We start from the raw sequence: 25,554 nt of genomic DNA, 5'->3' as shown, positions 1-25,554 counted from the left end.
AATAGAGGTTTTGAAAAATAAATTAGAGCACAGCCAGGCAGTGGAATACTATGCAGCTGCAAAAAGAAAACTAAATAAAAATAATCGGGTAAGAATCGATATGTAAAGACCTCCAAAATTTATAGTTAAATGGAAAGAAAATCAAGATGCAGAACCATATGTATGATAGGCAAACTTTTATGCAAAAAAAAAAAAAAAGGAGATACAACCTTTCACCTTGGCAGTTGCAAAAAGGAACTGGGAGGACACATAAACTAAGAACAGTGGTTCCCTGGGCGGGCAAGAGGGAACTGAGTAGATGGACGGCAAGGATGGGAGTCAGCCTTTCCTCCATGTATCTTTTTAAACTTTCTGGTTTGTGAATCACATAAATGACAAGGAAGGAGGAAAGGAAGGGAGGGAAGGAAGGAAGAAACGCCGATGTCAGTTCTCCCTAGGCTGCAGGGAGAGGGAGGGGGTTTTATGAATAATCCTAAATCCCAATTAAAGCAAAACCCAGACAACCCTCTTTCATCTGGGGCTGAATGGACTCTTCTGCAGGTTTATTGTGGTTCAGGGAGCAGCAGGCACTCACCATCCAGCCTCTGGGCCCTCCCTCGGGCAGCAGACAATCAGCAATAATGAGGAGGGGAACCAACCTTAGGGCTGGCCTGAGGTGGGCACAGGCGGCAGGTCGAGAGGCTCCAGGCAACCTCTTGATCCTCCGTCCCAGCGATCACGGGCAGTCAGTCACCTGAGCGCCCTTGCCAAACCACTCATCAGCCCAGCGTGTAAGGCCCTCCTGCACTCAACTGCGTTCATCTGCAACCGGCTCTCAGAACCCGGATGCGCCAGCATTGCCTGTGGTTACAAAAAGCAGCAGCCAGTTCTGGTTCCAGGCTGCTGGGCCACGTTTAACCCACTTGAGGTCTTATAATACAAGTTCTTAACCTGGGGTCTACGGATCTTTTAGAGCTTGAAATTATATGCAAACGTTTTGGGGTATTTACATATGTGCATTTCGCAGAGAAGAGGGTACACAGCTTTCTTTAGATTCTCAAAGGAATCCTAGACCCCAAAGAGGTGAAGCCTCCCAGAACTCCAGAGTTGGTAGAAATCTCCAACCCCGACTCCTCTCCCCAACTCCTGCCCCATTACACAGACTAGGGCACTGAGGCCAACAGAGGGGAGATGACTAGCCCCAAATTAAACAGCAAGTCGGAGGCAGAGCCGGACCGGATCCCTGGTGTCCTACGCCCCAGCCGGAGGCCCGCCCCCAGACACACCGCGCATGCGGATGCGGGATGCGAGGTCTGCGACCCACCTGCCAGGCACGGCCAGGGGTGAAGGCAGCCCCGGGCCCAGGAGGTGGTGGTAGAGTCTCGCCTCCTGCTCGTGGCTCTGGCCGAGCTCTCGGAACCTGGAGCTGAGGCCAGCGACCGTGCCCTTCTGGATGGCGCGGAGGGAGTGGCGCCGGTACTCGTCCCGGGCGCGCTGGGCTCGGCGCCTTCTCTCCTCATCAGCCGCCTTGGACCGACGCACTGGAAGGGAATAGAGAGCGCGTTCGCCCAGACCCGCAGCCCAGACCATGCACTGAGCAAGCCAGTACATGGCCAGGAGCCCTGGGACCCACCCAGAGTCCCAGGATTCATCCGGATGCACCCACGTGCGCTGCGTGGAGGCTTGGCGCCCAGCAATGGCAGGCCCAACCTGAGCCAGCAGCCGTGGGTTAGCCTGTCCCTGTGGGGATAAAGACACTCATGACAGTTTGGGGTGGTCCAGCTGTTCCTGTGGCCCTGTTCCAGAATGAGCAAGCAAATGTTGGATGGAAATGTACACCTCCATGTGTAGTTCTTCCTGGAGTGCCCTGCTCAGAGCAGCTTCTCAAACCCTGTGCCCTGCCTCAAGGACACCTGCCCACCTTGAAGTGGTTAGCATCTCAAATACCACTGCCACCACCCATGCTGATTACCGCTTTCTCTGTGCCAAGCCCTGAGCTCCGGGCCCTCCCTGCAATTTCACATTATAGACGCTTCCTCCAGCCACCAAGGGAGGAGGGCACATCACTATGTTTGCACAGAAACCCAGCCTCCGGGAGGTTAAGCAACTTGGTCCGAAGTTAAATAGCTAATAAGGGGCAGAGCCAGGGTCGGAACCCAGGTGTCTCTGGCTCTGAAACCTATGCAGCTCTCTACGCCACTCTACCCCACCTCTCAAGCTTCCTTCCATTTTAAAATCAGGTGTATCTGACACCAGAGCCCCTGCTCTTTCCTACAAAAAGCCACAAGAGCATTTAAGACCATCCCATCCAACCTCCTCATGTTATTCACGTGGAAACTGCTTTCCAAGGAAGGATGCTGACTTGCCCAGCTGGGTCAGTGGCCAAGCCTGGCCGGGAACCACCCTGTCTGCTACCACAGGATGAGTTGTTGGAAACTCTGGAGTCCCAGTTACGGTGCCCTTTCTCTTTGGTTTCCTGTGGCCTTGACAGCTGGTGGGTGAGTGTGTTGGAGGGAAGGGAGGGGATCCTTTGACAGCTGTGTCACGCCACAGGTTCCAGAATGCCACAAGGCCCCTCTCTCTAGCCTCTGTCTTTTCATGTTCCTCAAGGCAGGGTGGACATCTGCAAGTTGCTGCTTCTAAAACTCAAAAGGGAGTCCTGGGGCTGGGAAAGTGCCAAGAGAGGGAACAAAACCTGTTGCAGGTACGGTCTAGAATTAAAACCAATTATTTTGTAGTCTGATTGCATCGTGTCAGGCCCCTGTCTGCCTCTAAAATCCAATCCTTTTGTAGAGAACTCGTGGAGCTGGCCGTGTTCTTCTCGTTGTGCAAGACCTGGGATTGCCCTGGCCCAAGCAGGTCACCCTCCCCCCGGGAGTAAAATCTTACCCCCAGTCTAATTCTACTCCAATCTCCATCCAATACCTGTGCAGCAAGCACCTACAACCTATCAGTCAGAGAACTGTGTTCTGTTAGCATTTGGAGGATACAAGGCACATGGCCCTCATGCTGAAAGAAAGCGCTTCTCCTTCTCAAGTTGTCAAAGTCCACCCTCGAAACATAACATCCCCCAGATCTGAGGAAGGCAGCAGGAAGTCTGTCCCTCAGAAGGTATTTATGGATGTGGAAGTCACATGCAGAGGATCTAATAAGCTGAGAGCTCCAGGGCAGGAGGGGAATTTTCTTTGGTCTATTCACTGATGCATTCTAGTGCCTAGAATACATGTGTATCAGTCAGCAGGTGATAATATGCTTGGATGACTGTGCCCAATTAAGTACTTAACTCTGCCAGGCCCTGAACTGGATATAGAGACAGCAAAGACCAGACGCTTCCCTCAAGGCACTCAGAGCCTAGCTGGGAAAATCAGACAAATAAATATCTCTAGCACAAGGAGAACAGGGACTGATCAAGTACTGTCAGAGTTTAGGGGCGGTAGCACTCACATTCTATGAGGAAGCCAGGAGCCACCACAGGAGATGCAGCATTCCACTGGGTCTGGAAAGGTCAATAGGAGTTCTTCCAGAAAAAGAAGGAGGAATCCACCCCAGGGGAAAAAAAAACCTGTATTTCCACTCCAGGTACTAAGAACACCATAGTGCCTGCTACCACAGGCTCAAACAAGGCCAGGTTCCCCAGCACAGGCTTTGCGGTCACTAGACTACAAATTAACATAGAAGCTTGTGCCCTATAAGGGCCAGTGACCTTTGAGTGTTGACAGCCCCTGAGAGACAGTCACACTCAGTGACACAAGGAAGTCACATGCAAACTACGAAGACAGATTTTTGGAACTTGGCTAGGAGAGTGCACAAGCTGTGGGTCACAGAGGGACTAAACCCAGACTCCTAAAACCCAGCTCTAGTTTTGCCACTGTCTGCCTCAGAAGCCTTCAGTGGCTCCCAATGCACACAGGACAAAGGGCAAACCCCTTGGCCCCTAAGGAGCATCCTGCCCGCCCCACTTTCTTTCCCAGCCCAGTGGGCCTCTGAGCTCCTGCCCACTCTGTATTCAGGCGCCACCAAGCTCCCCACCATTCTGCGAACTCTCCCCTGTGCAGCTGTGTCCACCGACTCAGACCAACCATGATGCCCAGGCAGAGGCCTGGAGGGCACTTGGAGGTGAGGATGCAGCTGAGGCTACAACAGGAAGCCAGCCCTGCCGCCCAGGGGCTGATGTGGAGTCAGACAGGTTAACGGCAGCTCCGAGAGGGCTCTCTTGGGTCCTTTTCTTTTCTCGTGTTCTTTTTTTGAGACATAATTGACATATGTAAGCTTAAGGTGTACTATGTGCTAATGTGATACACTGAAAATATTACAAAATGGTCACCACCATAGCATTAGCTAACACCTCCGTCAGGTCCCATAGTTAATTTTGTGTGGTGAGAACATTTAAGATCTAGTCTTGGGCCTTCTCTGGTGGCGCAGTGGTTGAGAGTCCGCCTGCCGATGCAGGGGACACGGGTTTGTGCCCCGGTCCGGGAAGATCCCACATGCTGCGGAGCGGCTGGGCCCCTGAGCCATGGCCACTGAGCCTGTGCATCCGGAGCCTGTGCTCCGCAACGGGAGAGGCCACAACAGTGAGAGGCCCGCGTACCGCAAAAAAAAAAAAGGATCTAGTCTCGGCAACTTTGAAGCATATAACATATTGTTGACTGTAATCCCTAGGCTGTGCATTATATCCCCAGAATTTATTCATCTTCTAACTGCAAGTTTGTACCCTTTGACCAACATCTCCCTAACTCCCCCCCACCTCCCCCTTCATACCCCCTCACCCCCGGCCCCTGGTAACCACCATTCTACTCTCTGTTTCTACAAGTTCGGCTTTTTTAGATTTCACATATAAGTGATATCATGTAGTATTTTTCTCTGTCTGACTTTTTTCAGTTAGCATAATGCCCTGAAGGTCCACGTCTGTTGCTGCACATGGCAGGTCTTTATCCAATCATCCATTGACAGATGTTCACGTTGTTTCTATAGCTTGGCTATTGTGAATGATGTTGCAATAAACACGGGAGTACAGATATCTCTTTAATAGCCTGATTTCATTTCCTTTGGAAATATACCCAGAAGGGGGATTGCTGGGTCATATGGTAGCTTTATTTTTAATTTTTTGAGGAACCTCCATACTGTTTGCCATAGCGGCTGCACCATTTGACATTCCCACCAACAGTGCACAGGGTTCCCTCTTCTCCCATCCTCACCAACACCCCATGCCAGCTTTCTTAAGAAAGCTCTATGCCTCTAGGCCTCACTTTACACCTCTGTCAAAATAAGAATGACATGAATGTCTGCCACACTGAGTTACTATGAAGGTTAAATGAAACATAAAATTCTATAAACTATGAAGTACTTTTTTTAAAGCAATGTCTTACTAAATCAGGCCTCTGAACTTGATCCTTTCTTCAAATTTCCCAAAGCCTGATTCTGGAACCTAGCTGCCTGGGTTCAGATCTCAACTTCATTTACCAGCTGTGTGACACTGGACAAGTTACTTAATCACCCTGGGCCTCCGTTTCCTCAAAAGTAAAATGGACGTAATAAGAGTCCCTACCTCATAAAGTTGTTATGAGTTGTTAAGAGAGCTAATAATATAAACCACTTAGACCTGTGTCAGGTACATTTTAAGCACCATGATAAGCGTTAGCTAAAACTTTTATTTTCATTAGCCCTGGCATTGCCATGTTCAAAATGTAGCCATAAACAATTCTTGGCCAGTCCAGGAGGGGGCACCCTTGATGCTCGGTCACATGAAATCCGGGTCTGTTTACAAGCAGTGCGAGATCTTAGTTCCCCGACCAGGGATTGAACCCGGGACCACGGCAGTGAAAGTGCCGAGTCCTAACCACTGGACTGCCAGGTACTCCCAGCTTACCCTAAATTAAGCTTTGAAATCTTAAAAGGTTGCTTCTGTTCCTTCTCTGAATCCGGGATAGATTCGAACTGTATCATATGACTCTGCCATGGAAACCCTCAGCCAGAATTTGAAGTTTTTTCTTCTATCCCTTTGAAAACAACCATAAGTATCTGTGCCCTGAAGCAGCAAGTATCAGACAGTCCTTGTCCCCGGAGGACGCACTGCAGAGACGAGGGCCCCAACCGAGTCACCGGCTTCCTCCCACGGCCCAAGTTCCCAGGGCCTGCACTGCATGCAGAACAAAGGGGGGCCATGGCCATTTCCACTTCTAAGGTAGGTTCCAGGGTCTCCTTTCTCCATCTCATCACTCAGAAATACATAAAGACAGCTGAGCAGCATGAAAACACTGAGGACCAGAAGAAAAGCTGAATTTAGAGACTGAAAAAATGGACCAACCACAATAAGATTCCTCTTCACACCTATTTGGATAGCTATTACTTTTTAAATTTTTAAATATAAAAAAAAGATGAAAATAGCAAGTATTGGCAAGGACATGGAGAAATTGGAACCCTTATGCCTTGTTGGTGGGAATGTGAAATGCTGTGGAAAATGGTACAGCAATTCCATAAAAAATTAAACATACAATTACCATATGATCCAGCAATGCCAATTCTGGATATATACCCAAAAGAAGTGAAAGCAGGAATTCAAACAAATATTTGTACAGCCATGTTCATAACAGCATGATTAACAATAGCCAAAAGGTGGAAATAACCCAAATGTCCATCGATGGATAAAGAAAGAAAATATAGGATACACATACAAGTAACAGTATCCAGCCTTCAAAAAGGGAGGAAATTCTGACACATGCTACAACATGGATGAATCTTCAAGACATTATGCTAAGTGAATAAGCCAGCCACAAAAGGACAGCCGCTGTATGATTTCACTTACACTCCACTTATTGCACTTAGAGTAGTTAAATTCACAGAGTAGAAAGTGGCGGCTGCCAGGGGCTACAGGAAGGGTGAAATGAGTTTTAGTCTAATGGGGACAGAGTTTCAGTGTGGGAAGATAACCAACGTTGGAGGTGGGTGGTGGTCATGGTAGCACAACACTATAAATGCCACCGAACTACACACCTAAAAATGGTTAATTTTAAGTTGTATGTTTTACCACAATTTATTTGGTTTTTTTTACCTTTTTGGGGTGGGGGGAGGGCTGTGCCGTACAGGATGCGGGATCTTAGTTCCCTGACCAGGGATCAAACCTGCGCCCCTGCATTGGGAGCGCGGAATCTTAACCACTGGACCACCAGGGAAGTCCCCTACCACAATTAAAATGAAAAAAAACTAAAGGACATTCTGGCTTGGGGAGCACCAGGCTGAGAATGAAGAGGCCAGAGCACAGCAGGGTGTCACCATTAGCTAGAAATGTCCCCAGCTGTGTCCCTGCTGCCATCCCTCCGTTCTCTCACCTGCAGATCAGGGGGAAAGATCCCTTCCATCTCTGCTCTCCTAGCGCGAGGATGCACCCACATCTGCCCAGCGTGGGACCACCTCCCAGAGCTAAGACACCACCCTCCAGGACTGCCTGGCCTGCAGCCCTGCTGCGCAAAAGAAACCAAGTCCCACAGTCTGGGGAGTCCAGCCACACCCATGCCAGAGTGGGAGTTTCAGCTGTCCCAAGCTCGGGGGTGGGGAGACAGCTGAGCATTCTGCTTGACTTTGCTCCTAACTCTCTATCTAGCCCAGGACACGTTTTCATCTCTCTGGGTCTTAGTTTTCCCTCCATGGAAAATAGAGACCACCCCCCGCTTCGTCCAAGGGCTGCCAGAACGGCCAGGCTGCTCTGGAATCACGTCCTTGCCTGTGCCCCGGCTCCTGCTCAGTTCTCCAATGCTGAAGAGAAACAGCAGGAGCTGGGTTTCCTCTTGGCAGCATCTCTGGGAGCAGTTGCATAGCTCCAGAGATACGGCCAGGCTAGTCGTTGCAAGAGGCAGGGTTTTTAACACTTTAAATAACACATTCGGGCACTAAAAACACACTTATTCAGCACGTGTGTATAGTGCCTCCCTGTGCCAGCTCCATGCTGTGCAGGCCCGAGCTGTGCATTGCACAACTCCAGGGGGCGCTGTCGCCCATGACCATCATTGATATGTACAGATGTAACAATTTCCTGGTAGATGGCAGTGTAGCGTCTTATAGAATCAGCGCCTTTTTCTAATTTTCACAAGGTCACCATATCAGCTGGCTGCCTGGCTCCTGCTAGGGGATGTGGATAGAGCAACCATGACGACACAGTCCACGCCCTTGGAGAGCTTACTGCCTGGGAGAGGAAACACGCCAGCAAATGGTGAATGGAGCTGTGTGGGGTGCGCACAGGGTGCCGCGGGGCCCCGGAGAGGGGGCACCTCATCCAGGCAGAGAAATCCTCTGGAGAAGGACATCTAAGCTGATGCCTGGTGGACACACAGGATTCAACAAAGAGAGGCCAAGGAGAGGCTATTCTAGGCAGAGGAAGCTCAGGGGCAGAGGCCCAGAGGCAAGAGGGAGTTGGAGCATTCCTCTTAGAATGGCTGGGGGGAAGCTCCTGTGGGGAGGGGACAAGAGGTGAAGATGCAGAGACAGAAAAGGCCATTTAGGAGACCAATAAATACCGGCTAATTAATTTTAGTGCTTTACCAAAGGGTGATGGACACCGCTGAAAGGCTTTAAGCAGGAGAGCAGGATGCCCGTTTGCACTTTTCAAAGACTGACTTGGCTATGGTGTTGGAAATGAATCTGACAGGAACAAGAATAGAGGCTTGGAAACAAGAAACCTAGGCAAAGAGCAATGGGGTTAATGTCAGGACAATGGGAAGGAGGGGAGTAAATTCAAAGAATATTGAGGAGGTCAAATCTTTACAACTTGGTGGTTTGGGGATTGGTAGTGAGCAAAAAAGAGAGACCGGAATGACAGCCAAGTTTCTGCCTCTGACAGTCAGGTGATGAGGCAGGTGGGGGAAGAGGAGGATGGAGTTTTGGATGTGTGGAGTGAGAGGTGCCTATGGGATTCAGGGGGGAAGGTCCAGGGGCCACAAGGTTCTGGAAGATCATTAACTGTTGCTCTTCATGAGACCCGTCTCTAGAGCACTTGCCCATGGTTCTCCCTACCTCTGCCCAGATCGAAAAGACTCAGTGCTGAATAGAATTCAGATGAGCCAGTTACAGCCTGCCAAGAAAGCAAACGCTTCAAAGCAACATCAATTTGTAGTAACCCCTTGGGTGAATAGCATAATGTCTCTGAAAATTAGTGAATAATCCTATATACAGGAAAAGGCACCAATAAAGATTTAAACTGTGTATGTGTGTAGATGTGTTTAAATTCTGCTCCATTTTCTGCTTCACGGGAACCTTGGACAACTTGAATTACTATACCTACACTTTATTTCCTCATCTGTAAAACGAGGGCCTCGTAGGGTTACTTTGAGACACCAGTGAGATTGTACATAGATGGGGCTTGGACAGTTCCGGGCAAATGGAGGAGGCTCATTAAATATTATCTATTGTTGTTGTTATGATCATGTTGACTGTGAGATAAGGGGACTGGAATACCACCTTTAGGATGGGTCCAGCCCCATTAAGGCACAAAAGGGTGAAGGTGGGGAAGTGGTGTAAGAATGGGGGCTGGGTAGAGTCAGGAGCTCTTGTCAGGGAAATGGGAAAAATGAAAGTTCGTGAGAAGGGTACGTTTCCTGACCCCTGGGAGAAGGGAAACAGGTGGTCCGGATGCTGAAGGATATACATATAGGCCTCTGGTGACTCAACCTGCTGGAGCAGCCGTCACCTGGGGAGAGGACGTGTTTGGTGCCAAGACAGTGAGCTCTGAGGAGCCTCGGGGAAACCCAGTGAGGCTCACCAACAGCTAAACAAGGCCAAAGTAAGGGGCTGTCTCTACCTGCACCCCGAGGCTTCTGAGATCACCTGTCAACCATCCTTGTTCTGCTTGCAATCCTGATTGCTGCCAACAGTGACCCCCTGTGGCCACCAGGAGGAACTTCAGGGGTTCCTTAAGACCGGAGCGCTCCCCATGCCAGCGTGAAGCTCCGAAAGACTTCACTTTGGGGACAATATAAAGCGCCCAGGGATTCCTGAGTAATTCAAGAGGGGAGAGGACCCTAAGCAGGACCTGAATCAGGCATGTGGGGACTCACGCTGGCATCATTCTGAGCTGTAAAGCCAAAAATATATGGCACCTGGAGTTTGGGGATCAGTTCAAACTTACGTCCAAGGAGCAACTACACAGTTTCCCATCCCGTCAGCAGAGAGAAAAAAAATCCTTCCGTGCTATCCTTCAGCTTTCCTTCAAGCCCAAAACTCTTCTCTGCCCACCCCGTCGGCAGACCCACACCCCATCTCCACAGGCCCCTTCAAGCTCTGCCTGTGTCAAGCGCACAGCATTTTAGAATCACTGACTTTAAACCCAGACTCCAGAGCACATGCCCTTTTATGAGCGAAGAGAACAGAACCAGCATAACTGGACTCCCTACTGGGCCCGAGCACATATTTTCTCAGCTCTGACCGAAACCCCACAAGGCGTGCGACACTAGAGTGCTAGTTATGGGTAGGGGGGCCCACAACCGGGATCACACAGCTCAAAGAGGGAGGGGAGGAGTGAACAGTCACACAGCTCCAATTTTTGTAAACGATACCGTTAACCAAGTCAGGCCGGCTCATCTCTAAATCTCTGGATGACTAAAGGTTACCTAACTCGCACTCTTCCAAATTCACAGTTGAGAAATTATTAAGTGAATTTCTGCCTGATATATTCAGAGCTTCTCAGAAGCCAGAGCCTGCTCCGCTGTTTGAACTGAATAACTAACTCTGTATTCAAGCGATATTAAAGGGAACAATTCCCTTTTTTTCTAACTTGGAGAATTTAATTTAGGTGTTTTATCAAAAACTGCTGCTCCCAGTAGATTAATGGCCCACTATATCTTTCATATTAAGTTAATTGAGTGCAGAATGGCTTTGCTGGGTTTGAATGACAGCCTCCAGAGTTTAGCTCATTATTCTTTAAGAAAGCATAAAATGAGGAACCAAAATCATGGGCTTGAATGATCACATCTTTTCTCTGTTCAGGGTAGGTTTTTCCATTTTCGGTTGCCACACAGTACATTAATTAGCAATCAGGCAGCACTGGGGCCAAATGATTTCCATCCTCCATCACCAATGAAACACCAGCCCAGCCCATAACTTTCCATCTCATTGTGTAGCTACAAAAAAGAGGGACACTTCGTGAGTGACAGCCCTTCACAACTTAGAGAGCACGTGTGCTTCTGCCCTCTCATTTCACCCTCAGCTCTCCGTGATTACCCTCATCTCACAAATGAAGAAACTGAGAAACGGAGCAGAGCGAGAGCTTGCTCGAGGTCACACACCAGGAAGTGGCAGAGCTAGGACCGGGCTCCCAGCCCATTGCTCCTCCCCCAGACCACAGTAGCCTCGTGTGACTTCACTCTGTGATCGTTCACTATTTTTTTCAGTATAAATTTTGTCCTGCCTTCTTTTTTCACCCATCTCTTCATCCATTCCAAATTTAAACAAATGAATTCTTCGTTCGCTCTTGCCCATCTTATCTTTCTGGCCTCATTTCCATCATTACCCACCATGAACCCCAGGCTGCAACCACATCAAAGCATGTGCCGGTTCTATGCACGTTATGACCTTGCTTTTGCTCAGAACTGTTCCCTCGGCTGCGATGCCGTTGCCCGCCTTATTTACCTCCCCACTTTTCCCAAACCAAATGCCATTTCCTCCAGGGGGCGTTTCCAAATGTACAAATATTCTGTAGCAAAATATTACAGGATTCTTGCATCTATGTTTATCAAGGGTACCGGCTTATAATTTTCTTTGCTTGTATTGTCTCTATCTGGCTTTGGTATGAGATGATGCTGGCCTCCTAAAATGAGTTTGGAAGTGTTCCCTCCTCTTCAATTTTTTGGAATATTTTGAGAAAGACTGGTATTAATTCTTTTTTAAATGTTCAGTAGAATTCATCAGTGAAGCCATCTGCTCCTGGACTTTTCTCTGTTGGCAGATTTTTTATGACTGATTCAACATTCTTTTTTTGTTTTTTTCCAAGGCCAGTATGTTTCTTTTATTATTATTTTTTTTGTTTGACTTAAGATGGTTGAATGATTTCATTTTCATTTATAAGCATTACAAGAATTCCCATGCAAAAACCAAGACGGTATATGCCTAATTTCAATCGGCCAAATTCCAACCCATGAGACTGGACATTCAAGATCAAAAGATCAAAATGTTGCTTGACCTTTCCAATAGTAGACGTCACGGTCATCCTTTGAGAGATTGGCAGGCCCCTGACCTCCCAAACGCTACAGTTTGCCATGAGCTCATACCAAAACAGGGAGCCGATCGATGCCTTGCAGCACCTAAACCTGGCAAGTAATTTCATTCATGAAGACAGGACACCTCTACACCAAGGCTGCCACCCACAGTTATCTCCTGGTTCCTGCTGTATAGAAAAACCTGCTTTTGAACAGGCATGGTATCTTCTATTTGGGGACTGATATTAACTTTTCCTTCCAGTTTTCCTCAAAACTCTCAGTAGAAGCAAAGAGACTTTACAAAAAAGCTTACCTCTATAATGTCAAAAGAAATACAGTTGACCCATGAATAATGCGGGGTCAGCGGCACCGACCCCTGTGAGGTTGAATATCCATATATAACTTTATGAGTCAACATTCTTATTAGTAACTGGACGGTTCAGATTTTCTATTTCTTCATGATTTGGTCTTGGTAGGTTGTATGTTTCTAGAAAGTTATTCATTTCTTCTAGGTTATCTAATTTGTTGGAATATAATTGTTCATAGTAGTTTCTTATGATCCTCAGTATTTTTGTGGCAGTCGTTAGGTAGCTGCAAATCAAAATCACGATGAGGTAGCACTTCATACCCATTAGGATGGCTATAAAGCAAAACACCACGAAAAACAAGTGCTGACAAGGATATGAAGAACTTGGAACACTCACACATTGCTTGCAGAAATGTAAAATGGTACAGTCACTTCGGAAAACAGTATGACAGTTTCTCAAAATGTTAAACATAGAGTTATCCTATGACCCAGAAATTCCACTCCTGGATGTATATCCAAGAGAAATGAAAATATATGTTCACACAAAAACATACACAAATACTCAGAGCAACATCATCTATAATAGCCAAAAAGTGGAAACAACCCAAATGTCCATCAACTGATAAATGGATAAACAGAAACATGGTGTATGCACACATTAGAATTTTATTCAGTCATAAAAAAGAATGAATGACTGACCCATGCTACAATGTGGATGGACCTTGAAAACATGCTAAATGCAAGAAGTCAGACACAAAAGGTCACATAATGTATGATTCTATTTATATGAAACGTCCATAACAGGCAAATCCATAGGGACAGAAATTAGATGAATGGTTTCCAGGGGTGTGGTGGCGGGGGGAAGTAACAGCCGGTGGGCAGAGTTTCTTTCTCTGGTGATGAAAATATTCTAGAATTAGATAGGGGTGATGGTTGCACAACTTTGTGAGTCTACTAGAAACCACTGGATTGAGCACTTTTAAAGGATGTATTTTATGGTACGTGAATTACATCTCAATTTTTTTTAAGTCTGTTTAGTGAATCTGGCAGATGACTAAGAAGTGCTGAGGACCAGAATGCTGGCCAGCAGAAGGCACCTCACATCTCTGCTCTCCCTGCTGTGGCCCGAGTTCCTCTCACTCCCAAACCCAGCCTGAAGCATGTCACTCACCTTTAGAAGCTTCCAGTGTCCACCCAAATTAATCATGCCTTTTTATTTTCTGTAGTTTTCGAAGTTTTGACATCTGGGGCCTTGCCGATCCTTCAGAGACTGCCCCTCCAAAAGCTAGCCAATTCTAGTAAAGGACTCACCGGCAAGTGTGCCTTTCAAATGCAAACTAACCAATGCAAAGCCCACCTTCCAACCATCTCTTTTATCTAGTTCTTACACTCCACAATCTCTCCATCTGCCATAATCACCCCAGGGCCAGGTATCAGAGAACTAGAGGCAGCCCCTGGACCCCAGAGCCTGCTGAAATTATTCATACTAGCCAATCCTAAGCCTGTTTACCCTGCCCTACCTTACCTTTTCCAAAGAAACCACAGTGAAGGCTCTTGCCCACTTTTTCCCCTTGCTCCCTCTGTCTCCTGACTCACCCTCGTGCTTCCCCATGTGGCCCTGCCCGGCATGCCATGCTCTCCATGTCTAGGAATCTGTGAGGAAAAACTTCTTCCTGCAAGACAGTCATTTCCATGTCTGAATGTCTAACCATACCTGATTAAAGCAAATCTCAAGAACATATTAAAATACCACCCTTCAAACCTGGCTCCACCCTCTCTTTCCCACCTAACTTCTTACCACCCCTGACACTCTCCAAGTTTAAGAGTCACCCCATACATCTCTAAATTCCTAAGCACACCACATTTCTTTGTCATATTCTGGGTACTCCTTCCCAAGGGCCCTCTCCAGCTTCTTTGTCTGTTATCCCTACACCGCCATCAAGCCTCACTTCATAACTCAACTGGAACAGCACCAGGATAGCCACCATGTGCTCCAACAGAACGTGTGCATTTTCCCTCAAAGCCCTTAGCCTGTGCGTCTATCTCCTGTCTGGCCAGTGAGTTCCCCCAAGATAAGGACCGTGATCCCTCATCTCTGGATCCCCAGGGCTTAGCACAGAGTCAGAAAAATATTGGTAACTCAGTAAATGTAGGGTTTTATTCTTTAGTATAAGAAACCTCCCCAACAGGCAAGTAAGTTCCTTGAGGATGGAGTCCTTACCCCCTGGGTCCTTAGCAGGACCACACACATGGTTGACCCCAGGCAAAGGCTTCTGGGCTGATTGAGTGAACTGGAATGATGACTGAGCAAATAGACAGGTGGGAGGAGAGTGGGTGAAGAAGGCAGGCCGGCCCCCCAGTCCCCAAGAGAAGAGCTCTACTCACGCTGTTCTTCCCACTCGCGTTCCTCTTTCTCACTGGGGTGGCTCTGCAGCTGGGCCTGCTTCAGGGTCCAGTAGAGTTCCTTCGCCCTCTGCTCTTCCTGGAGGCGAATCTGCTCTTCTCCTCGCTTCCTCTCCTCTTCCTCTTTCCTCTAAGATACCACGGGGACAGGATGACGTTAGGTGACGGTAACAGGGCACGGGCAGGGAAGGGCTGAGCTGTCACGGGAAGAGGTGGGCCAGTGGTGCCCCTCCAGGCTCTGTCTCTACGCACATGAAACGGTGATACTTACACCCAATCAGGCCATGGTAAGGATCAAGTGGCCTGAAATATGTGAACGATTTGTAGACTCTAAAGCTTTCTGCAATAGTAAGAGGACTTTGGGCCACCCTTGGTCACACTTCCATTCTGGGGGAAGAGGGGAGGGGAGGCATGGGGAGGGGCCCCTGGTCTTCCTGGAGGCCAGTTAAGCAGGATATGATTATATCTTAACCTTATTTTCAGCGAAGGTATTTCAGAGAGAGAGCAGGTTTGGGGGCCCCAAATCTCCAATTATTGTCCTGCTTTCAAGCTCCAAAAAGGCCGTGTGTGTATTTTCCTCTACCTTTGTTTAATCAAAGCAACATGCACACACATGTCAATCATGCATTATATGCCAAAAGGCTTGTTGTAAAAAAAACATCAATTCTCCAATCCACTTCACCCCAACCTACCCCGCCCTCATCTACTGCCCAGAGGTCACCATCCTCGATTATTTTAGCTTTCCTTCATGTGGTTACATCCGTGTCTGAATAATGCTGCTAATTCTTGATTTATCAATTCTAGACATTAACTACTACCTTTCTTTTTTGGTACATGAGTATTTAGCACTTATATTTCCCACACAGGTTCATACCCATACTTTTCCTCTCCTTTACCCTCACAATAGATTTACATCACAATTTGTGGTTAAATCAAAGATGGGTGCAGAACTAAATATAGTTCACTGTAACGCCAAATAGGGTGCTATTTCCACCAATTCTAAGAATTACATTTTTTAACTTTCTAATATCTCTAAAATATGTATGTCGTACAACTTACTACTTGCCTTTTTCATAGCCAACAGTTTTTTTCTTTCTTCTTAAAATAATCATAGATTTTACAATTAATGGCATGTGAAATTCAGTAAAACATGGCAGTGTGATGATTTTTTTCTTTCGAATAATTTTCTTTCCTGAGTTACTAGTTGCTTTATCTTGAAGTAGAGTGTTGAATTTTTGCCAAACTTCTCTAAGATCTGCAGTAAATCTTTCTCTGTGTTTAACCAAGTGCTTTTTTTATAACAGGCAATACAGCAGTGATCTTTTCCAAGGGACGCCCGCCCCCCAGATGCACCTCTCCTTCCCCATCTCAGCTGGCTGCCATCTAGGTCTCCTGTCCGTCTGTCCTCTCAGGACTCGCCTCTCAGCCTCCCGTGAGTTGAAGCCCCTGTTTCTTTGTTCCATGTTTTCTTTCTTGTCCACGTCCTCATTTTGCAGCAACATAGCTCACAATACCTCTCAGAAAAGGATGCACAGAGAGACACTTGTCTGAAAATATATTTATATATATATGTATGTATTTATCTCTATATAGCTATAGATAGATCTATATATAATCTATACGTCTATATAGAGTCTTGTCTGAAAATATCTATATGCTACCTTTACATGTAACTTCTAGCTAAGCATAGAATCTGATTAAAAATAATTTTCCTGGGCTTCCCTGGTGGCGCAGTGGTTGAGAGTCCGCCTGCCAATGCAGGGGACACAGGTTCGTGCCCCGGTCCGGGAAGATCCCACATGCCGCAGAGCGGCTAGGCCCATGAGCCATGGCCGCTGAGCCTGCGCGTCTGGAGCCTGTGCTCCACAACGGGAGAGGCCACAACAGTGAGAGGCCCGCGTAAGGCAAAAAAAAAAAAAAAATTTTTCCTGCAGAAGTTGCAAGACTTTACTATCTTGTCTTCCAGCATCCAGTACTGCACTCGGATTCTCATTCTTCTGCATAAGGCACTAATTTTTCTCTTTATCACTGAATTCTGAACCTTTTTTTTTTTTTTGGCTGCGTTGGGTCTTCGTTGCTGCGCGCGGGCTTTCTCTAGTTGTGGCAAGTGAGGGCTACTCTTCATTGCGGTGCGCGGGCTTCTTGTTACAGTGGCTTCTCTTGTGGCAGAGCACAGGCTCTAGGCGCGCGGCTTCAGTAGTTGCAGCGTGTGGGCTCAGTAGTTTTGGCGCACGGGCTCTAGGGCATGCAGGCTTCAGTAGTTGTGGCTCATGGGCTCTAGAGCGCAGGCTCAGTAGTTGTGGTGCATGGGCCTAGTTGCTCCGCAGCATGTGGGATCTTCCTGGACCAGGGATCGAACCCATGTCCCCTGCATTGGCAGGCAGATTCTTAACCACTGCACCACCAGGGAAGTCCCTGAACCTTTTTAATAGATGTGCCTTGATGTGGATTTTCTTTCATTGATTGTGTTAGGCAATCAGGATGCTTTTGATTGGAGTTTCAGGTTCTTCTAGTCTAATACATCTCTGCCTAGAATTTTTGTGATAATTTCTTCTCCTCTCATTTTGCTTTTCTCTTTTTAGAACCCCTATGTGTCAACTGCTGGACTGCCTGATTTGACCCTATAAGTGCCTTATCATTTCTCTTTTATTTTCCGTCTCTTGTCTTTTTGTTCTACTTCCTGGCTGATTTCACTGACTTTATCCCGAAAACCTTCTACTGAATTTTTTATTTCAGCTAGCACATTTGTAATTCCCAAGCCCTCTTTCTTATTCTTTGGTTGTTTCTTTTTGCTTCGTTGCACCCTGAAATTGTGTCATGAATGCAATAGCTCGTCTCTGAGGATTTTAGAGATTTTTCTCCCCCATATTCTGATTTAGATCTGTTTCCTCTCTTCTTTGCTTTTTTGTTCTCTTTTAAGTTTGTTTTATTTGGCGCCTGTCATTCGTGTTGGAGGCTTTCCTCTGATGTTCCCTGACTGCTCACATTAAAGAGAAAAAGTAAGTATGTATCTGAAACAGAGACTCAGAGTGTGTAGTCAGGGTTTCCTTGAGAGATGGGCTTAACTCTAGGAAGATTGGATGAAGGATCAGCCATTTCACTGAGGACCCTCAAATGTAAGTATCTGGAGGTCCTTCCCCTGAGATTATTCAGTGTCTTCTCTGTCCTACCTGGGTGGTATGAGACCACCAGCATCCCAGGAGTCTGTGGTGGGATGCAGGCTGCAGGTAGAACAGCCCTTAGACTCAAGCAAGCAGGACCCCTAACCTAAGCCCCACACTTCATGGGAAACCGATGCTTTGAGGTGTCTTTTTGCAAATTTCCCTTGCAAGTTCCCCCAAGACTGGCCAGAGATAGTACCCCCAGGACTGGCAGGGGCAGCAGTATGGTCCAGGTAAGATGCCCCAAGCCCAGACCAGGTCCCACATGAGTCCTAGTGCCTGCTTCTCCCCTTCAAGGTGCTCTCTGACCCTCTCCTCCATGCAAGGGGTTAACCAAGTGCCCCAAGGAGCTCCAGGATTCATATTTATGGAGTCATCCTGGGGCCCAGTGGCCAGGCCCTGGCTCCAGAAGGGTGGCCCAGCAAGCAGATGAATCCTACTGGCCAACACAATATTTTTATCATAGGATCACATGAGATTGGGCCACCAGAATAGAGCTAATAGGCTGATTTTATGTAGTTCAAGTTCTTGATTTGCTATAGACAAAACCACCACCAAAAAAAAAAAAAAAAGTTGCCAGCCCTGTACACCCGACAGGCAACCCTGGCTGCAGGTCCCACTGTTCAGAGTTCAGACCTTTGCTTGCTCCCCCTGTTTCCCACTTGGCCCCCATCTGCTCTCTCCACTCAGCCTGATATGCTGAGCCCCAACCTTGCCCTTGCAACTCCCCATCTCCTCCTGGTTAGAGGAAGGGATGAAGTAGCCTGGAAGAAACAGGTGAAAGCAGGGACCTGAGGGTCCAGCCACTCCACATAGAAACTTGCCATCAATCCCACATTCTCAGCGCCATCCTTCATGTATCTGCTGCCCCCAAGTCCCGAGCCTGTGGGGACTCTGGACTGAGTCGGTTCAGTGCCACCAGCCCTCTTCCTGCAGGAGCCCCGCTGACCCCCGCACCGCTCTCCCTCTGTCTTCCAGAAACCAAACTTCTGTGGACATTTTCTCATCTGTTCTTCCCTTCTCTCATTTTCTCTGTTTTTGTGGACATCATAACTTTTTCAGTCCACTGATATTTTAATGGATCAAAAGAAAAAAAAAAAAGAAGAGAGTAACTGTGAGTTTTGAGTCCCTCATTTAAAAAAAAAAAAAGGCAAGGATTTTGTTGCTTCTGAAATGGCACAGATTGAGGACTTTTCTCCAATTCAATGATTTTTTTAAATTCTAAAACATAGACAAAATTCCAACTTCCTATTGACCCACTCTCTAGGAGTCAGGAATTAAGGGCTAAAGAAGTTGAGCGGCTTCATCTAGTCATTCACCAAATCCTTACTGAGCATCCAGGAGGCTCGGCCTGCTCCAGGCACTGGGGATGTAGCCATGAACAAGGCAGACACAGCACCACTCTCTCGGAGCTTGCCTTCCGATGACAGAAAAACACCCATCAAGTAAAATAAAAAATATATCAGAAATAATAAAGCGTGCAGAGGATTAAAACAAGGTAAGTGATAGAGTCTGGGAGGCCACTGTAGGCTGCGTGACCAGAAGTCCTCTCAAAAGGGACTGGTCTGAGACCTAAATAATAAGAAGGCTGATGAGTGAGTCTCAGGGAGAAGAAATTTCCAGAGCAAGGGAACCACAGATGCAGTGGCCCCAGCACTGGAAACAGGTTTGGCATGTTTGAGTAGAGAATTATCCACTGTGGCTGGAAGGAAAACAAACAAACTTCTATCTTTAATGAGTTTGAGACGCCATCTGACATCCAAGAGGCCTGCCGTGGGCAGTGGGACGCGTGATCCCAGGACTTGAGGGTGAGTGCAGGCTGCACATGTTGACTGAGAGGTCCTCTGCTCGGGGGTGATGTTTCTCAGCCATGGACTTGATGTTATCAATGCAAGAAAGAAGGTAGATCAAGAGAAAAAAGCCAGGGTGTCTTGGGGGCGCTGAGCCATTTTAAAGTTGGGAGAAAGAGCTGGAGCCAGAAAAGGAGACTGAGAAGGCAGACCAAGGGGTAAGATAAAAACCCAGAAGGGGCGACGTCCGTGGGGGAAGCCAAGAGAGGAAAGCATTTCAAGTAAAAAGGGAGTTGTAAGCTGAGCTCAGGCTGCTGAGACATCACGAAAGATAAGGATAGAGAAGCAACAAGGGACAGCAGGACGTGGTCTCAGGACGTGATGGGAGATCTTGTCAACAGCAGCCCTAGTGGTGCGATGGGCAGCCAACCAGGCAGCGTGGCGGAGGCAGGGGAGTGACCGCAGACAACCCTTTCAAGACATTTCCTGTAAAAAAGGAGCAGAGACAGGAAGTGGCAGCCGGAGGGGAATGTGGGGTTAAGATAGAAATGGGGAAGGACGGTGTGTTGGTTGGCTGGTTTTAAGATGGGAAATACTAGAGAGAGTTAATGACTGATGCAAAAGTGGAACCAAGGTCTGTCTGACTCCAAAGCAGAAGTTGAATCTTATCCCAAAGCTGTATTTCACCTTCATCAGTCACTAGCATCTCAGAAGCACCAAAATGAAGCATCACACTGGCACAGCACTTCACAGTTTATACAGTAGGTTTCTATTCCTCCCCCAGGAATCCCCAACCTGACTGTGGTCACCACATCACGCAATACACAGGGCACCAACCAAGACAGCTTCCACCCGGGGACTATAGATCCACCATCTGCCCCCAGGAGTCTTCCAGACAGGCGTGGATTTCAGGGAAAATCCAGGCAGTCAAGGCACGTCAGAGCCAGAGGGGCTTCAACCCCCTAGTCCTACTCCCTTGTAAGGATAAGGGGTGTATAACAAAGTACTTATAGATGGCCATCTCCTCCCTGTGTCTTCACATGGTCTTTCCTCTGTGTTCATACATGTCTGTGTCCAAATTTCCTCTTCTTTTAAGGATATCAATCATAGGGAATTAGGGCCCACCCTAAAGACCTCATTTTAACTTAATTTCCTCTTTAAAGACCTTAGCTCCAAATATAGTTACATTCTAAAATACTGGAGGTTGGGACTTCAACATATGTATTTAAGCGGACACAATTTAGGACACTGAAGGGTCATGACTGGCGTACCGTAGATAAATAGCACTTGACCAACCACCTCAAATTAAATGCAGTGTTCCTACTCCAACCAGCTGTGGTGACATGAAGCAGCAAGATCAATGGCAGTGCCCACTCCCCCGACCCCAACCCGGCAACCTCCATTCTACTCTCTGCTTCTACAAGTTCGACTTTGTTAGACTCCACATTTAAGCGAGCTCATGCAACATCTGGCTTTCTGTGTCTAGCTTATTTCACTTAGCATAATGTTCTCCAAGTTCATCCGTGTTGTCACAACTGGCAGGATTTCCTTCTTTTTTAAGACTGAATAATATTCCACCGTATATACATATATACTACTTCTTTTATCTATTCTTCTGTCTATAGATACTTAAGCTGTGTTTGATGAAAAGGCACAAAGTTTCGGTTATGCAGCATGAATAAATTCTGGACATCTAATGTACAGCATGAGGACTATAAATTAACACTGTATTGTATATTTGAAGTTTTCTCAGGGTAAATCTTAAGTGTCCTCATCGCACACACAAAAGGTAACTAGGTGAAGTGAGGGATATGTTAATTAGCTTGATTGGGTAATCATTTCACAAGGTACCTGTATATCAAAACATCACATTGTACACTTTAAACACATACAATTTTGATTTGTCAATTACACCTCAATAAAGATGGGAAAAAATTACTCCCAATAAATAAATAAATAGACAGATAGATAGACGGATGGCAGTGCCACTGTTCACTCAATCCTTTCCTCCTGAGATTGAGACAACACCTAAGAGCCAGAAACCTGCATCAACCTCCATCTCAAAGGAAAGCAACTGGTAAGTTACCGTGACAAAGGCAAGCTCTTCACGCGGATGCGTCGACAAAAGAAAACGCTTTCAATTACAAATAAAGAGTACTACATATTCTCGCCCTGGTTTTGCTAAAATGCTCAACCTTCACAGCTAAAACTGCCTGAAAACTTTCACTGTTGCTGCTTTCAGAGTCATTTGGCGCATCTGTGATGACTGAAGAAAAGGCCATCTTTCTTAGGCTTGGCAGCCAAAGGCCAATGCAGCCAAAAGGCAGATAGGCAAAAACACCCGCCTTCCACCTTAGGAGTCGATTGCTTTTTTCTGGCAAGCCCAAAGCCCTCTGAGCTGTCCAGCTTATTCAATCCCCCTTCTCCTGATAACCCATCAGTAACAGCACACCGCAGGAGCCCACAGAGGCCTGGCCCGTCTCACCCCAATGGAAAATGTCACGGAGACAGATGCTTTTTCTGGAAGGTAGAGTCGTTTTCGTTTTTAGCCTGGCCCCAATGATACCATTGTGCCTTGTGGGATGATGTACTCCCAAAGGACAGGGCCAGGCCTGTGTCGTTTACTCCTCCATCGCCAGTTCCCAGCACAGGGCCTAGCAGATACTGGGTGCTCCATAACACTGACGGAAAGAGTGAGTGAATTAACGAATTGATGAAGAGAGGGTTTGTGATGATCCGTGATGGGGAAAGGGTAAACCACACCACGCTGTCTGGTTGATGCCAGCCTTGTCCAAGAGAAACTCAGATAAAGCCTACAATTTTCGAGAGAAAATGGAAATTGGAAGGTTTTCCCACTGGTTATAACCTGATTGGGAATAAGGCAGTGATAGCTTCTCTAGTTGTGGAGGATGTCACGAGGTGGCCAAAATGAACTCCAGCCTTAAAGGAGAAAAAACAAAAAGAGAGTGGCCTTGAATAGAAAACAGAGAAAAATGAAAGGACAACTTAGCTGTACGGTGTCTTCCTCATCAGGGAAACTGGGAGGAGGCGGGAGGGGGCAGGAGACTTGGAGGTGGAGAAAGGAGGTCACAGGCCCTGAGGGAGAGGGAGAGAGCGGGATCCTTAACCCATGTTCTGTGGTCAGAAGCAGAGGGAGAAGCATTCAAAATCAGTCTTATGGGTTAAGAAAGCAGGGGAAAGAAATGCAAATTTTATCTGGCCTCATGATCTTTTTTCTAAAAAAAAGAAAAACTTCTATGTAAATCTCCTTCAAATGGTGCCAGCCACAACAGAATGGTTTTTAAAACATGTTTTTAGCTGTCTGTACCCCCTGTTTTGACGTTCCCTCTTTAACCCTACACAAGGTTCTGAGATTGTCTTCCCCCCATTTTCTAAAAGGAATTTCCTATGACCAGGAGAATTCACAGAACACGTCTACATCCTCAGCACAGGCCACCCAAAGTGAGCCCAGCCAACCTCCCTCCACCACCAGGCTTCTCATCCAGGTTCTCTCCTCTCCTCTAGCCCCCACCCCTCTCCCCCTTCTGGGTGGTAAAAAAATAAAATAAAACAAACAAACAACAACAAAAAAACCCCTCAGCACAGCCATTCCAAGCACATTCTCTCTCCTCCAAGTCTGCACCTCCTTCCCAGGTCCCCACGGTTAGAGGGTGGTGCCCTCTACCCATCCCTCAGCCTGGGGCTCAGATACTTTGCTCTCTGCTTTCCCTCATCCCGACATCTAATTGATGCCAAGCCTTGTTGATTTCACAACCACCGTTTCTCTCTGCCCATCCCCTTCTATCTCTCCATAGTCACAGACTCTGTCCAGACCCTTATTTCCCACTTTGACCACTGCAAAGATCTCCTAATTGGCCTCTCTCTCCCTGCAAACTTTCATCACTTGAATCACACCATCCCCACCAGTTATCCTCATAAAACTTGATCCAACCATGGCCCTCTGTATCCTCACAGGTCTGCTTTGCCCACAGAAAACAGTCCACCTCCTTAGCGTAGCATCCAAGGACTCCACAGCCTACCTTTCCACGTTTACATCTGGCTCCACCCATTGTGTGCTTTTTTCTCTGCCCCCAGCGGACCATTCATCGTTCCACAGATCTCCTTTCCATTTCCTGTCTTTGCTCCTGCAAGACTCCTGGAGAGACCTTCGCCCTCTATGGTCCCCTGGGCGTGGTTAGGGCTGAGGGCTGCTCACAGAGTTGTCTCTCCCCTGGCACCCTGTAAGCTTTTTGAGAGCAGGGAGTTTACTACTACCACCACCGCCTTCCCCCAAACAACCTGCACTTAGGTTCTCAGGGGGAAAAAAAGTATTAAATTAGATGAATGTTATTGCTGCATTGCTGCATGCAAGACTCACATTATGTTAGAATCTTGGTGTTGAAAGACACATAAAAATTATCTAAACCAATTTCTAGCCCGATGCATAAATCCCTTTGGCAAAGCTGTTGCAGGTATCTATTGCTAAGTAACAACAAGCTATCAGCAAATTTAGTAGCTTAAAACACAACCATTATATGTGCTTGTGATTCTGTGGACTATTAATTCGGGCGGGGCTTGGCTGGGTGGCCCTTCAGCCCTACATTGTGTCAGCCAAGGTCAATCACTTGGTTGAGGTCATTGACTGGAAGAACCACGAAGGCTTCACTCATGTGCCTGGTGCCTCGGTGTTCCTCCACGTAGCCTCTGTTTGGCTCTAGCCTGGGTGTCCTTGCAACTTGGCAGTCTAGGGCAAGGAGGGCTTCTCATAAGGCAGCTTCCAAAAGTGAGCATTGCCAGAGGGGCAAAGGTAGAAGCTACAAATCTCTTACAGCCCGTCCTCAGAAGTTACACAGAGTCACTTCCACTGCATCCTACAGACCAAAGCTCGCCACAAGGCCGGCGGAGACTCAGAGCATGGGAAGCAGACCCCACTTCTCAAAGGGAGGTGAGGCCAAAAACTTACCAAGAGGCATATTTAATCCACCACAGAAACCTTTTCAGATACTTTCAGCCTACACATAACCATTTCCTGTGATGAAGAGCTCATCACAATACACGGGTAGTTCATTTACAGACAGCTCTGACAGAAAATATCCCAGCTCATAAACATGGACTGTCCAATGCCAGAGTCTGATCTGATATTCCTTAATGAGCCCCTCCAGGGCCTCAAAGATGCTACCTGCATTTCTGAGGCTCCTCAAAATGCAGACATAGCCATCAGGGTTATTATGTATATTAAACACATCCACACTTAGAAAATTAATTTTTAAAACCCAAACAAACACATAATAACAACAACCTTCTTTGGAAATAACACCAAAGCCTGCATTTGGGTCCCTCAGTGAACCTGATGCCTGGCCACAGAGCTTTATGATCCTTCCATGAACCCCGACACAGAGCCAGCCCACAATCTATATCCGTCGATCACTGAGGTCCTCAAGAAGAACATAAACCAGAAAATCTCTGCTGGGAACTGAGCCCCAAGACCCCAGCTCCACCGAGCTACCCTCCCAGCATCTGGGACTCAGCTCACCTCTAGGGAAGAGGGAGTCCAGAGATTGGAACAGGTGACTTTCACTGTTGGAGACATATAAAAAGTATTGTTTTTCTTCCCCAGCAGATTTAAATAATCATATGCAAAATCCAACAATACAACCTAAATACCTCTCCACTGTGGATTAGATCTGAGTTACTATTATGGAATCATACTGTTAATTTCAATCAGTGTGCTA

At 47.1% G+C, this 25,554-nt stretch overlaps 1 protein-coding gene across 1 annotated transcript in view; it reads right to left on the bottom strand.

Annotated features, from left to right (window-relative positions):
- The window catches only part of SH2D4B (SH2 domain containing 4B), a 101,084-nt gene that overhangs the window by 27,251 nt on the left and 48,279 nt on the right, over window positions 1–25,554 (bottom strand). The window contains exons 4-5 of the mRNA XM_089897780.1: window positions 14,854–15,001; window positions 1,304–1,520 (exon numbers count right to left, since the gene is read on the bottom strand). Of these exons, the coding sequence (XP_089753906.1) occupies window positions 1,304–1,520; window positions 14,854–15,001 (365 nt within the window). The remainder of the gene's footprint in view (window positions 1–1,303; window positions 1,521–14,853; window positions 15,002–25,554) is intronic.

Source organism: Delphinapterus leucas, chromosome 16, assembly GCF_059928025.1.
Source record: "Delphinapterus leucas isolate spDelLeu-1000000601 "Yukka" chromosome 16, BTC_Dleu_Yukka2, whole genome shotgun sequence".
NCBI lineage: Eukaryota > Metazoa > Chordata > Mammalia > Artiodactyla > Monodontidae > Delphinapterus > Delphinapterus leucas.
This window is presented reverse-complemented; position numbering and strand designations above follow the sequence as displayed.